The 15834-nt window shown below is 48.0% G+C and overlaps 1 protein-coding gene across 1 annotated transcript in view; it reads right to left on the bottom strand.

Annotated features, from left to right (window-relative positions):
* Nucleotides 1–3437: 3437 nt before the first annotated feature.
* The window catches only part of INSRR (insulin receptor related receptor), a 93968-nt gene continuing 81571 nt past the window's right edge, over nucleotides 3438–15834 (bottom strand). Inside the window, exons 18-22 of the mRNA XM_060758216.2 lie at nucleotides 13772–13882; nucleotides 12587–12746; nucleotides 7819–7948; nucleotides 5385–5519; nucleotides 3438–4094 (exon numbers count right to left, since the gene is read on the bottom strand). Coding sequence (XP_060614199.2) covers nucleotides 3773–4094; nucleotides 5385–5519; nucleotides 7819–7948; nucleotides 12587–12746; nucleotides 13772–13882 — 858 coding nt within the window. The 3' untranslated portion in view covers nucleotides 3438–3772. The remainder of the gene's footprint in view (nucleotides 4095–5384; nucleotides 5520–7818; nucleotides 7949–12586; nucleotides 12747–13771; nucleotides 13883–15834) is intronic.

Raw genomic sequence — 15834 nt, 5'->3', positions numbered from 1 at the left:
GCTCTTGCACCCCACTTTAAATGCCATGGCTCCATGTGATGCAGTCCTCCTGGGAGTTATAGTTTTCCAAGGTCCATACCCTTCTCTGGGTGCATCTACACTGTGAAATGAATGCAGTTAGGCCTTAATTTAAATGCCATGTCTCCATGAATTGTAGTTTCCCAAGGTCCATACCCTTCTCTGGGTGCATCTACACTGTGAAATTAATGCAGCTGAGCCTTACTTTAAATGCCATGTCTCCATGAGATGAACTTGGGAATTGCAGTTTCCCAAGGTCCATGAACCTTCTCTGGGTGCATCTACACTGTGAAATGAAGGCAGCCGGACCTTACTTTAAATAGCATAGCTCCATACTATGCAGTCCTGGAACTTATAGTTTTCAAAGATCCATACCCTTGTCTTGGTGTTTACAGTATGGAATGAATGCTCTTGCACCCCACTTTAAATGCCATGGCTCCATGCGATGGGGTCCTCCTGGGAGTTATAGTTTCCCAAGGCCCATACCCTTCTCTGGGTACATCAACATTGTGAAATGAAGGCACCTATGGTACTTTAAATGCCATGGCGCCATGTGAAGGAGTCCTCTTGGAGTTATAGTTTTCCAAGTTCCATACCCTTCTCTTGGTGTTTACAGTATGGAATGAATGTTCTTGCACCCCACTTTAAATGCCATGGCTCTATGAAAGAATGCTGAGCACAACTGAGTAACCCTTATACATTTAACAGTGTGATGAAACTATCCGTTTCGTTTCATAACTGAGTATGACTGAGTTCTACTCTACCAAACACTTCCCTGCTTGAATGTGATGAAGTCCCTACTAGAGACCCATGTGGGGACATCATGCTCGACAGAACAAATGCCATTCCCAAGGAAACATCTCCATGCCCTACCTTTTTGGAAGAGCAGCTGCCAGTGAATGTGGCCGAACCAGAAGGTTGGGTTGTTGCCCATCACTTTTGTATACAGAGAAAAGGGTATATTTATTCTGCCTTCATCTTATGACATAGGGGAGTATGCAAAGCACCTTAGCAATCACCTGAGGGAGAGGATGGGCTGCGCATGCAACTCCTATGCCACCAAACTAAGGCATAGGAAACCCTAGAAGGTCTCTCCACCTGCCCTCTTGCCCACTACTTGCCCACTACGTCTTTTCACTACTTCAGTCCTTTCACAGGTGTCTTTTTATGTGTGACAATGTGAGGGGAAAAATATTTTCTTTTAAATCTTTTTACTGCCTTGTATTAATTTATTTTCCCCTTTTTAAATTGGCTGGGGCTCTCTTGTGAGCTTTTATGTTGAGGCTTTTATATTTCAGGCTTGAGACACTCTTGTAGTAAACAAAGTAACAAAGTTTATTTATAGCTTCTGGCTCCAACGCTTATGGTTACATTTGTTTCTTCTGTTACAGTCTTGAGTCTTACATTCAATATCATTCATTTAGTTAACTTTCCTATCAAACTTCAACTGTTTCACACCAACAACTATGTTACTTTTTCATACACTCTTGACAGAACTATATTTCGCCTTAAACCACTCTGGCACTTCTTTATTTTCCTTAAAACTTAAGCTCAATTTTCCTAACTGCTGTTCTCTCACAGAAGTTCCTAACTGTCCTTCACAAACAGGAATCCCTAACTGACCTCTTCTGACTGTCCAACTGCCTATTTATAAACTTAACTCCACCCCTTTGGAATGTTCAGCTCTCTTCACCCCAACTGCCATTCTGGCTCAGTGGCCCTTTCCAATCCTGGCCTGCACTCATCTGCATACGACCAATCGGCTGCACATATGCAAATTTATCTTGCCTCTACTGTTGCTACCCTACTTCTGCCAATTTTGCCACATTGCAACATAGAGCTATACATCAAAAATTTAACATAGATCAACACATTTGCTACACCCACCATTCAGTCCTTTGGCCGAGATCCTCCTGAGCCACATATGAAAGCTTCCTTCACACTTGAGTCTGGATGCCAAGAAAGCCGCTCACTGAAATCGAAGGGCAGACAAACCACAACAGTCAGTTTGAGAAGGTTGTGGTTGCTGTGTTTGCAGCTCCCTACAGAAGAATGTCTACCACACAAGGGGAGATGGCAAAGCAGAAAAAAATATCCATGGTGGTACCAAAGTACGAGGGTTGAATGAAAAGTAATGCCTCCACCTTCGTTACTTGGGTTTGGGTGGGAATATTTTAATAAATCAAACGCATAAATATTCCTTAGAATGTGCTCTTTATCAACCACTATCCACTTTTCCACATAATCATCAGACAATTGGATACATTTCTGCCAACAATGAACAGGTTTTCTGAAGCCGTCACAGAAGAAGTCGACACTCTGTTTCCGCAACCCATCGTGCACAGATCTTCCGATAGTCAAGCAGAGCAATAATGTGACCGACACATCCTTGTGAAATGCCGATTATGCTTGAAATTTCTCTCTGAGTGATACGATGACCGTCCTGAATCAATCTGTCAAACTTTTGCTTGTGAAACTCAGTGGTTGCTGTCACAGGATGTCCAACTCTTTGTTTGTCATGCAAGTCAGATGTTCCCACCTCAACATCTTTAAACTTACTCGCCCAACGATGACAACGCACAGTACTAACATCAACACAATCACCATAAACAGCTTGCATTCTCTGATGCGAAAGATTTATACAATCTGAAGAGAAACCAGAGTACTTTGATTTATTTATGTATGTATTTATTATTCGAACTTATATGCCGCCACTCCCCTGGGGCTCGGAGCGGCTTACAAGAATGGCTAAAATCTAACACAATTTAAAAACAATTTAAAACAATTTAAAAACAGCAATGTCAAAAATCAAAGGTCTGTCGAAACAGGTATGTCTTACATGCCCTGCGGAATGCTGATAAGTCCTGTAAGGCACGGACTTCAGGTGGCAGAGTAGTCCAGAGTGATGGTGCCACCACTGTAAAGGCTCTGCGTCTGGTTGCTGTTAGACGCAAGGTCTTGACGCTGGGAATTTCCAGTAGATCTTGGTCCTCAGAATTGAGGGATCTCTGGGGTTGGTAGGGGGTGAGGCGGTCCCTCAGGTACATCGGCCCCAGACCATGCAAGGCCTTAAAGGTGAGTACAATCACTTTGAAAGTGATCTGGTTCTCAATTGGTAACCAATGCAGCTGTAGTAAGATTGGTGTTATGTGGCATCTCATCTGAATTCCCACAAGAAGCCGAGCAGCTGCATTTTGTACCAACTTGAGCTTCCGGATCACTGACAGAGGAAGGCCAATGTAGAGGGCGTTACAGTAGTCCAGTCTTGAGATGAATCTCCTTTGGGGTGACACCTTCTGCTGTCAAGAATTCAATGACTGCACGTTGCTTAAGTCGCATTGACCGAGCGTCTGCGCAGGGTTCCATACTTTGCACTTTAACAACACAACCGTTCAATGCTGAGTCTTTTCGCCAAAATGGAACTGTAGAGGAGAGTCTACAGAACAAGCCAGTACCTGCCGCATACCAGTACTGGCATCTGTTGAGGAGTTACGAAGGTGGAGGCATTACTTTTCATTCAACCCTCGTATGTGCGAGAGAGAAAGAGAGACCTTCTCCTGGCTGCTATGTCTTCAAGGGGAAAAGGACAGGATGGAGGAGCAACGTCTCCAGTTCTCATGCTGCTACTGCTGTTCCGAGGAGGATCTCCCCATCCTTCGCCCATGAAATGCCCCATGTTGTCCTCACTCTGGTTGGATCCAAGAGGACAACAGACAGTCTAACCAGTCTAGCCAGGGATGGAGGGCCCTGCAGCTCAAAGGCTGGGCTTCCCATTGGGTTGGGGACTGCATTTGGTTGGCTGACCCTGCTCCATGTAGGGGCCCAGAGAGAGGAGGGGGCTGCCGTTGGGAACAGGGGACGTTGGCGTCTCCGGCACAGATGCATCGGCCACCAGCAGCTGATCTGTCTCTGCATCCAAGCCTTCCCAGGAGCTGCAGCGCTTGTTCTCCAGGCTGTAGAAAAAGGAGTGGGTGCGGAAGCTGCTGCTCATGTCCTCCTTGATGCTCTCCAAAATCTGGATGAAGGAGGGCCGAAGACGGGGATTTTGCCGCCAGCACCACGTCATCAGCTCGTGACTGGAAGGAGGAAAGAGAGCAAGAAAGGGGTCTCAGTTAAGGGCAGAGAACGGGGCTGGGTGGGGACGTAGATCCCATATATCCCTAGTATCTAAAGTTTCACAGTGACCTAGAATTATGGAGCCCCCGGTGGCGCAGTGGGTTAAACCGCTGAGCAACTGAACTTGCTGATCAAAAGTTTGCAGGTTTGAATTGTCAGCAAAATTCAGCCTCAGAGCAACTACTATGAGGAACGCAAAGAAAGCAAAGTGTGCAGTCTTCCATCAACTTCAAAGCCTAAATAAATGTGCCTGTGCGGTCACACACTGGGCCTGTAGCAATTGTCTATTAACAGGACGTGATCTTTATGTGCCCAGCAGGACGCCGGGGTGCCTCGGCTGAGAGGCCCTATGAATTTCCCTATACAAAGTCTCAATTAACTGGGCTCCTACCAGGCCTGTAGCGAGGGGGTAGTTTTAGGGGTTAAACCACCCCCCCCCGAAATGTTTCAGATTTTTAAAAAAACCTGGTTTACTCATGAATTTTAATTGGTTAACCAAATCCCCATGCTGCTAAGTCTATGAGATGCAAAAAATCAAGAGTCCCTCCAGAACTGCAAGCACTATCTCAGGCAAATATTGACAATTTATTCACACTGTCATTACTTGCAGCAATAGCTGATGTAGTGAAGCAACCAAGTTGGGGGTGTGTGTGTTGAATGCTCTCATTAAGGAGGCCAGACTTGGTGGAGGTGGTTGACAGGGGCGGAGCTGCAGGCTATTGAATTCTGCTCTGCCCCATGCTGTGCTCTTTGCTTCAGCGTGAGCTAGGAGGCAGGTTTCAACCCCCCCCCCAACAAAATTTTCAACCCCCCCCCCCCCGAAAATTTCAACCCCTCCCGAATTTTTTTTCTGGCTACAGCCCTGACTCCTACTGTCCTTACTGAAGCCTGGACTGATTCACCAGGCCCTGGTAACCATGATGCTAAGCCCCCCAGGGCTTGTCGGCTCACATCGCTGGATAAATGTCGGACCGGCTCCAACTCCACTCCCAAGAACCCCCTTCTGGCTGTTGTGCCGTAGCTTGCTCCATGCAGTCATGACCTTGGAGGTATCTACGGACAACGCCAGCTCTTTGGCTTAAAAATGGAGATGAGCACCAACCACCAGAGTCGGACACAACTAGACTTGATGTCGGGGAAAACCTTTACCTTTACCTAAGCTAGAATTGAGAGGGACGGTAGAGGAGAGCTTGAAGCCATGCTGTTCTCTCCTCCCCACCCCAGAGATGGCAATTGTAGGAAAGACTCACAGCTTCTCCGGGCAGTTCTCCGGCTTCTCCAGGACGCCGTTGTCCATGACGAAGTGTAGCACCTGCTCATTGGACATGCCCTGGTAGGGCTGCTCGGCCAGCGTCGCAATCTCCCACAGCACCACCCCAAAGGACCTGCAACACATGTCAGGCTCTTAGGACCTCATCACATTGAAGCTGGGACGTTTTTGGTAGAGCAGAGCTCAGCCTGACCTTAGTGTTAAAATGAAATGGATGATTTCCCTACCTTCATCACACTGTTAAATGTATCTGTGTTACACAGCATTCTTTCAGTAGATTTGCCATCACACTATATAATCGCTAGGCACCACCCACCATCCCTCCCTATGTTCATTGTGGAGAAAAAAACAGCCTCACTTTGTTACATATCTTCAATTCAGGAAACAAGAGAGCGGGGGGGGGGGGGGGGGGGGGAGCGGTGATGCTCTCTCCCTCAGCTGCCCCACAGAGAAGGATGTGGATCTTAGAAAACTATAACTCCCAGGACTGCATAGAATGGAGCTATGGTGTTCAAAGTAAGGTCCAGCTGCATTCATTTCACAGTGTAGATGCACCCAGCGAAGGGTATGGACCTTGGGAACCTGTAACTCACAAGAGGACTCATTACATAGGGCCATGGCATTCAAAGTATTATAGGTACTCAGTTCTTGTGGGTTTTTTCGGGCTATATGGCCATGTTCTAGAGGCATTTCTCCTGACGTTTCGCCTGCATCTATGGCAGGCATCCTCAGAGGGTGAGGATGTATAGGTACCTTCATTTCACAATGTAGATGCACCCAGCGAAGGGTATGGACTTTGGGAATCTGTAATTCCCAAGAGGACTTCATCGCATGGGGCTATGGCATTCAAAGTGGGGTGCAAGGGCATTCATTCCATGCTGTAAATGCACCAAGAGAAGGATATGGACCCTGGGAAACTATAACTCCCAGGAGGACTCCATCACATGGAGCCATGGCATTTAAAGTAAGGTCCAGCTGCCTCCATTCCACAGTGTAGATGCACCAAGAGAAGGGTATGGACCTTGGGAAACTATAAGTCCCAGGAGGACTCCATCATATGGAGCCATAGCATTTAAACTAAGGTCCAGCTGCATTCATTCCACAGTGTAGATGCACCAAGAGAAGGGTATGGACCTTGGGAAACTATAAGTCCCAGGAGGACTCCATCATATGGAGCCATAGCATTTAAACTAAGGTCCAGCTGCATTCATTCCACAGTGTAGATGCACCCAGATAAGAGTATGGACCTTGGGAAACTGTAACTCCCAGAAGGACTCCATCGCATGGAGCCATAGGATTCAAAGTTGGGTGCAAGGGCATTCATTCTATACTGTAAATGCACCAATAGAAGGGTATGGACCTTGGGAAACTATGACTCCTAGGACTGCACAGCATTGAGACATAGCATGATGATGATGATGATGATGATGATGATGATGATGATGATGATGATGGATCCTCTATCCTACACTTGAAGCCAAACTAATGTGATGAGGAGAGTGGCTTCCTGGATTTTAAGAGTAGCACTCAGTGGGATTTAGTAAATGTGATGAAGTGGTTAAAATATGCAAAGAATGCTCTATCCTACATTTGAAGCCAAACTAATGTGATGAGGAGAGTGGCTTCCGGATTTTAAGTGTAGCACTCAGTGGGATTTAGTAAATGTGATGAAGTGGTTAAAATACGCAAAGAATGCTCTACCCTACACTTGGACCCAAACTAATGTGATGAGGAGAGTGGCTTCCTGGATTTTAAGAGTAGCACTCAGTGGGATTTAGTAAATGTGATGAAGTGGTTAAAATATGCAAAGAATGCTCTATCCTACACTTGAACCCAAACTAATGTGATGAGGAGAGTGGCTTCCCGGATTTTAAGAGTAGCACTCAGTGGGATTTAGTAAATGTGATGAAGTGGTTAAAATATGCAAAGAATGCTCTACCCTACACTTGGACCCAAACTAATGTGATGAGGAGAGTGGCTTCCTGGATTTTAAGAGTAGCACTCAGTGGGATTTAGTAAATGTGATGAAGTGGTTAAAATACACAAAGAATGCTCTATCCTACACTTGAACCCAAACTAATGTGATGAGGAGAGTGGCTTCCCGGATTTTAAGTGTAGCACTCAGTGGGATTTAGTAAATGTGATGAAGTGGCTTGTTGGCATAGGAATGAACACGACAGTCTACACCGCATTCACTGAGGGGCTGCTCAGAGCCACCCCTTACTGCTGACCAGTTGGGAAACAGGTTCAAGTCAGCTGACTTTCCGAGAGAAGGGACCAGCCCCATGTCTCCAAACGACTCCCTCCATATGCTTTTCCTGCCCCATGGCACCAAGAAGACCACCTCCTCTATGGTGAGGGTTAGCAACATGTCTGGGACCACCCTTCTCCGCTGTCATGCGCCTGTCACCTACCAGATGTCCGAGTGAGTGTTGAAGAGGCCATCTTTCAAGGCTTCTGGGGACATCCAGCGAACAGGCAGCAAACCTTTTCCCGACTTGCGGTAATAGTCTGTCTCGTAGATGTCCCTGGTCATCCCAAAATCTTTCAAAGAAGATGCAGAGGGAAACCAGTGAGAATAATAATAATATTATAATAATAATTGAAAAGTCAACAACAGATCCCAAATGTAGACTCTGCAAGGAAGCAGACGAAACAATAGATACCATCCTCAGCTGCTGAAAGAAGATCGTGCAGACAGACTACAAGCAGAGGCACAACACCATTGCTCAGATGATTCATTGGAACTTGTTTTGAAAACAGCTGTATTATTCCTTCTTGCCAAGATGAATCAAAAGCTAGTTCTGTTTCTTTCCCGGCAAATCTATAGTATTTCATCTAGCTGACCCATGACCCCCCTTGCTATCTATTCCAATGGCTACATTCAATTCCCACAGAGCATGCTATATTTCCCAGCCCCTCCCCCCCTCCCCAGTCCAGATGACCCTTATCAGAAGCCAGTGTTTCACTCCCAAACTGGCATGGATTGGAGGAAGCAGCTTGTTGACTTTAGCTAATATGAACACATCCTGACACATTCATAGAATCAAACTACAAGAGAGGAGATTCCATCTGAAGATGAGGAAGAACTTCCTGACTGTGAGAGCTGTTCAGCAGTGGAACTCTCTGCCCCGGAGTTTGGTGGAGGCTCCTTCTTTGGAAGCTTTTAAACAGAGGCTGGATGGCCATCTGTCAGGGGTGATTTGAATGCAATATTCCTGCTTCTTGGAAGAATGGGGTTGGACTGGATGTCCCATGAGGTCTCTTCCAACTCTTTGACTCTATGAATCATAGAATCATAGAATCATAGAATGAAAGAGTTGGAAGAGGCCTCATGGGCCATCCAGTCCAACCCCCTGCCAAGAAGCAGGGATATTGCATTCAAATCACCCCTGACAGATGGCCATCCAGCCTCTGCTTAAAAGCTTCCAAAGAAGGAGCCTCCACCACACTCCGGGGCAGAGAGTTCCACTGCTGAACGGTTCTCACAGTCAGGAAGTTCTTCCTCATGTTCAGATGGAATCTCCTCTCTTGTAGTTTGAAGCCATTGTTCCGCGTCCTAGTCTCCAAGGAAGCAGAAAACAAGCTTGCTCCCTCCTCCTCCCTGTGGCTTCCCCTCACATATTTATACATGGCTATCATATCTCCTCTCAGCCTTCTCTTCTTCAGGCTAAACATGCCCAGCTCCTTAAGCCGCTCCTCATAGGGCTTGTTCTCCGGACCTTCAGTGCCGTTATACAATTAACAACAAAGACAGACAGTACACAGAGGCAAAGGCTTCCCTGTCAGCTCACAACAGCTGGGCTCAATGATGACACGAGACTTCCATCGTAATCAAACAAAGAACTTTACTATCAGATACTCAGAAACAGAAAAGCCGGGATTGCCTGGTCACAGCGGGCAATCCCTTATATACACTCCCACCAGTTCAAAACGTGAACTCCTGCCAAACCCAAAACCCCGCGCAAAAGCTTCCCGCCACCAGACAACTGCTTCCCTCCAAGGCCACCAGCTGCAGGGTCCTTATCAGGGTGAAACGTCAGGAGTCTAGTTTTCGGCGCCAAAGTCTGGGCTCCGGAAACTGGATCCTGACACTTCCCCCTTTTCATCTCTGGCATCAGAAGGCTATGCGCAACTCCAGACATGGGGAGGTGCTATTGTTCCATTTTCCAGGCCAAGGAGCCTGTTGTCTGTGGAGCCTTCTTGACCAAATTGCCATCATCTGTTATGTATTGATCTACTCACATTATTGTTTTCGAATTGCTAAGTAGGCAGAAACTACGGCTGACAGCCGGGAGCTCACCCTAACCACCAGCTTTGAACAGCCAACCTTCCGGTCGGGAAGATTTTATGCAGCTGGCGGTTTAACCCGCTGTGCTACCACAATATGGCCTAGGGACTGGTTGAGTGGCAAAGCACTTCCAGGAGGCATCAGCAAAGCATAGTCCCATAAGAACATGCCAAAGTCCTGAAACCATGAACACGAAAACTGAAAAATAATCCAGGCAAACAAATACAAGCCCCTTGGTTAAAACGAGAAGTTGCTCTGACACAGGTTTGTTCTCAAGCACCCTGTTTAATACCCTTTGCAAAACATGAAGGCGTTTCTTTGGCCTCTAACCTCCTTCTTGTTAGCTATTCTCACACTCCTTCGAACTCTGAATTCCAAACGGCCAGCCTGATCTAAGGTTCCCACTTCATCAAGGTCAGTCTGTTCGTTAGTGCTTTCTTGCTCATTATCAGGCTGAGAACTGTCCTCCTTTTCTGAATTATTATTATTTATTAACTTTATTTGTACCCCTCTAGCATCTCCCGAAGGACTCGATGCGGCTTACATAGGCCAAGGCCTCAAAACACAACACAACAATACAACACCTAAAGCAAATTAAAAACAGTTAAAGCAATATTAACAAGCAATAAACAATACATCGAGACACTATAAAACTGGGCCAGGCCAGAGTAATGGGTACAAGATAAAAAGTGCTGATGTGACAGGAGGTATGTAGGATTATAGGGTAAGTGCAGTGTGCAGAGTGCAGCAATCTTAGTTCTAATAAAGTGCTTCTGGGACTTGGTATTGGAGATTCCTAATCTGGGAAGGCACATCGGAACAGCCAGGTCTTCAAGTTCTTTCTGAAGACTGCCAATGTAGGGGCCTGTCTAAGATCTTTTGGAAGGGTGTTCCAGAGTCGGGGGGCCACCACAGAAAAGGCCCTGTCTCGTGTCCCCACCAAGCACGCCTGTGACGCAGGCGGGATCACGAGCAGGGCCTCTCCAGATGACCGAAGTGAACGTGTGGGTTCATAGACGGAGTTGCGGTCACGCAGGTAGAATGGTCCCAAACCGTTTAGGGCTTTGAAAGTAAGCACCTGCACCTTAAATTGGGCTCGGAAAATAAACGGCAGCCAGTGGAGCTCCTTAAACAGGAGGGTTGACCTCTCTCTGTAAGGAGCCCCAGTTAACATCCTGGCTGCTGCCCGTTGGACCAGTTGGAATTTCCGAGCCGTTTTCAAGGGCAGCCCCACGTAGAGCGCATTACAGTAATCCAATCTAGAGGTGACCAAGGCATGGACCACCCCACCAAGATCAGCCTTCGCGAGGTACGGTCGCAGCCGGCGCACGAGTCTCAATTGTGCAAAAGCCCTCCTGGACACCGCCGACGCCTGAGCCTCAAGCGTGAGCGATGAATTCAAGAGGACTCCCAGACTGCGGACCTGTGGCTTCAGGGGGAGTCAACTTGCACCTGGCTAGTTTCAGTATCAACAACATCATTCCTCACTGTAGGAAACTGAACTTCAACACCCTGTTCCTCATTGTCTACCACAGGGATATTTTGAACCTGATTGTGAACCTGAATCCCATCATCCTCATCCAAATCATTGACACTATCACTGTGGTTCCAGCTGAGTCACCACACTGGCAACAGACTGGTCTAGCGAAAAGACTTCCAAAGCCTGGCACTCACTAACGGAATGGGACAGAAGGACCCATTGACCAGGGCAAAGATTCCATGGCATAGGGACCACAACCACTCCTCATCTACATATGTTATTTAACATATTTAACATCCTCATCTGTTATTTAACATCTATATGCGACCACTTGCTCAGCTGGTTCGAGGTTTTGGGCTGGAGTGTTACCAGTATGCCGATGACACTCAGCTGGTGCTGAAGATGGAAGGCTGACCGGACTCTGTACCCGATTGTTTCCATCAGTGCCTCGAGGCCGTTACTGGATGTCTGCGTGCCAGCAGGTTGAGGGTGAATCTGGAGATCCTATGGCTGGGTCGACCGGGCAGTAGGGACATCCAGCTGCCTACCCTGGATGGCGAGGCACTACGCCCATCATCGTTGGTAAAGAGTCTCGGAGTCCTTTTGGACCCTCTGCTGACGATGGAGGCCCAGGTCTCCACTGTGAGCAGAACCGCCTTCTTCCATCTGTGGCAGGCTAAACGACTGGCCCCCTCCCTGTCCAGGGACGACCTAGCTACGGTGATCCAGGCTACGGTCATCTCAAGACTGGACTACTGTAACGCCTTCTACATTGGTCTTCCTCTGTCGGTGATCCGGAAGCTCAAGTTGGTACAAAATGCAGCGGGAATTCCGATGAGATGCCACATAACACCAATCTTGCTACAGCTGCATTGGTTACCAATTGAGCACTGGATCACTTTCAAAGTGATAGTACTCACCTTCAAGGCCTTGCACGGTCTGGGGCCGATGTATCTGAGGGACAGCCTCACCCCCTACCAACCCCAGAGATCCCTCCGTTCTGAGGACCAAGATCTATTGGAAGTCCCCAGTGTCAAGACCTTGCATCTAACAGCAACCAGACGCAGAGCCTTCACAGCAGTGGCACCATCAGTCTGGAATACTCTGCCACCTGAAGTCCGTGCCTTGCGGGACTTACCAGCTTTCCGCAGGGCACGTAAGACATACCTGTTTCGACAGGCTTTTAATGTTTGATAGTGTTGTTTTTAAATTTTGTTAGATTTTAGCCATTCTTGTAAGCCGCTCCGAGCCCCAGGGGAGTGGCGGCATATAAGTTTAAATAATAAATAAATAAATAAATAAATAAATAAATAAATATGTCTCCTACTTCAGGGCTGGGCTAAGTAATAAAACAGGGGGAGTGATTGGAGTAGAGATAATGCCACCCCGTGCACACATTGCTATGTCCTACCTCCAATCTTGACTGTGAAGTCCTCTGAGACCATGCAGTTGCGGGCCGCCAGGTCCCTGTGGACAAACTTCTTGGCATTCAGGTAGGCCATGCCGTCGGCAATCTCGCCAGCCATCTGGATCATCTCCTTCAGTGAAGGGGGAGGCAAGCCGGGATTGTTCTAGCAAGGAGGAGAGAGAAGCTTGGTTCAAGCACAGGGACCAAGAGGGAAAGGCAGCCTTCCCTCCCTTGCTTCACCTACACACCTGAGGACCTTCTGGTTCTCCACTATGTCTCCCTGCACTGAGAGCCTTCCTATCATGACTGGGCCAGGGGGTTGCAGATTTAAGCCTCCAAGAAGTCCCTAATTTCCTTCTCCGCCCTAAGGTGGGGCATCACTGTGCAACTCCTGGGCCAGTTCTGCAAGAGGGGAAGCAACGTGGAACAATGGCTTCAAACTACAAGAGAGGAGATTCCATCTGAACATGAGGAAGAACTTCCTGACTGTGAGAGCCGTTCAGCAGTGGAACTCTCTGCCCTGGAGTGTGGTGGAGGCTCCTTCTTTGGAAGCTTTGAAACAGAGGCTGGATGGCCATCTGTCAGGGGTGATTTGAATGCAATATTCCTGCTTCTTGGCAGAATGGGGTTGGACTGGATGGCCCATGAGGTTTCTTCCAACTCTTTGATTCTATGATTCTATGATTGGTAGGGACTCCTCAGTATAGATTCTAAGGTCCTAGGTGTCAGGAACAAGGCGACTCCAAGGTCTCAGTCTGAGTTCTCACCCCACTGCTTGAAGACTCCCTCCCTCCATAGACATAGACATGAGTCCTAAGGAAGTGCAGCTCAAGGGAAGCCATGGGGCACCTGGAAATGCAGGAGGACTCCAATGTAAGGAGATAGAGCGTCAAGGAGAGGAGGCAAACTGAGTTGGACACAAGAAAAAGAGTTTCAGGCCAATCCCTCTTTAGGGTTTCGTATTTTTTTACTTCAGTTGGTATCACAGCAGATAGAGAAGGAACACAACTCAAGTATCCCAAACTTTGACAACCCCAACTTGGCTCCCTTTGGCTTTGCTTCAAGGGGTTCTACAGAAGGTTCCTCACCCCAGGTGGCTCTGGGGTTGGCATTGGAGCAAGGGGACGAATAGCCCACTGGAAGGAGGCAAGGAATAGCCCACTGGAAGGAGGCAAGAGAGTCACCCACCTCGGCTTCTGGCCGGAGGGAACGAAGAAAGCTCTTGAGGTCCCCCCGCATCATCAGCTCCATGATGACCAAGGCGGGCTGGCCCTGGGAAACCACACCAAGGAGCCGGACCTGGAGGCCAGCACAAACAGAAACATAGGCAGAAGGCTCTCAAAGGGTCCCATATGGGGCTTTGTTGGCTGTCTCTCTGCAGCAGTTCTGGGTCCCCTCGGCCCTCCAAGATGTATCGATTTCTGCTTCCAGAATCCTTTGACAACCATCATCTGGAGTGGTCAGGGCTTCAGGGAGCTGAATGAAGAAGCCCCAAGAGGGGAAGCCATAGAATACTTTGCAACACAAAGCAACTGTTCCTTGTACACCATTTCTCAACCTGGGGGTTGGGACCCCTGTGGGGGTCATGAGAGGGTTTCAGGGGGGCGTCAAAGTTCCATCTTGTCTCCTCATATGTCATCGGTTGGAGGGGTCCCCAACTGATGACATATGCAGGAGACAAGATGGAACTGTCCCCTGGCCAGTTGGGATCCCTTCTCCCAGCACCAACTGCTGCTCTGGGCCAGAGTGAAGTGAGAGGGGCCCAGGGGACGGTTCCATCTTGTCTCCTGCATATGTCATCAGTTGGGGACCCCTCCCCCTGGCACCAACTGCTGCTCTGGGCCAGAGTGAAAAGAGAGAGGTCCAGGGAACAGTTCCATCTTGTCCCCTGCATATGTCATCTATTGGGGACCCCTCCTCCCAGCGCCAACTGCTGCTCTGGGCCAGAGTGAAGAGAGACGGGTCCAGGGGACAGTTCCATCTCGTCTCCTGCATATGTCATCAGTTGGGGACCCCTCCCCCCAGCACCAACTGCTGATCTGGGCCAGAATGAAGAGAGAGGGGTCCAGGGGACAGTTCTACCTTGTCTCCTGCATAGGTCATCAGTTGGGGACCCCTCCCCCCAGCACCAACTGCTGATCTGGGCCAGAATGAAGAGAGAGGGGTCCAGGGGACAGTTCTACCTTGTCTCCTGCATAGGTCATCAGTTGGGGACCCCTCCCCCCAGCACCAACTGCTGATCTGGGCCAGAATGAAGAGAGAGGGGTCCAGGGGACAGTTCTACCTTGTCTCCTACATAGGTCATCAGTTGGGGACCCCTCATACAGCGTTGACATATGCAAGAGACAAGTTGGAACTGTCCCCTGGCCCCCTCTCTCTTCACTCTGGCCCAGAGGACCCCTCCCCCCAGCACCAACTGCTGCTCTGGGCCAGAGTGAAGAGAGAGGGGTCCAGGGGACTTCCATCTTGTCTCCTGCATAGGTCATCAGTCGGGGATCCCTCCCAACACCAACTGCTGCTCTGGGCCAGAGTGAAAAGAGAGGGGTCCAGGGGACTTCCATCTTGTCTCCTGCATAGGTCATCAGTCGGGGATCCCTCCCAGCACCAACTGCTGCTCTGGGCCAGAATGAAGAGAGAGGGGGCCAGGGGAACAGTTCCATCTTGTCTCCTGCATATGTCATCAGTTGGGGACCCCTCCCCCCAACATCAACTGCCGCTCTGGGTCAGAGTGAAGAGAGAGGGGGCCAGGGGACAGTTCCATCTTGTCTCCTGCATATGTCATCAATTGGGGACCCTTCCGCCCAGCACCAACTGCCGCTCTGGGCCAGAGTGAAAAGAGAGGGGGCAGTTCCACCTTGTCGCCTGTGCTATGCTAATAATATAATACTATATAATGTAAAGTAATATATTGTATATACATATAATATTAATAATATTATAATGCAATACAATATAATACAAATAATATGATATTATAATTATATATTTAATATTACATGTAATATTAATATTACAATATAATGGTACAGTACAATATAGTAATATTTACTACTGATATTGTACTATGCTAATAATATAATATATTGGATGTATATATATCTTGTAAGCCTCTCTGAGTCCCGTTCGGGGTGAGAAGGGCAGCATATAAATGTCGCAAATAAATAAATAAATAAATAAATAAATGGTCTTAGGAACCGTTTTGGCAGAGAAGGCTGAAGATCTCTCCGCCTGTCCTTCTTTTCCTTTTTGGA

The sequence above is a fragment of the Anolis sagrei genome, chromosome 12 (genome assembly GCF_037176765.1).
Source record: "Anolis sagrei isolate rAnoSag1 chromosome 12, rAnoSag1.mat, whole genome shotgun sequence".
In the NCBI taxonomy this organism is placed as follows: domain Eukaryota; kingdom Metazoa; phylum Chordata; class Lepidosauria; order Squamata; family Dactyloidae; genus Anolis; species Anolis sagrei.
The sequence above is the reverse complement of the archived record's forward strand: the minus strand, read 5'-3'. Positions and strand labels throughout refer to the sequence as shown.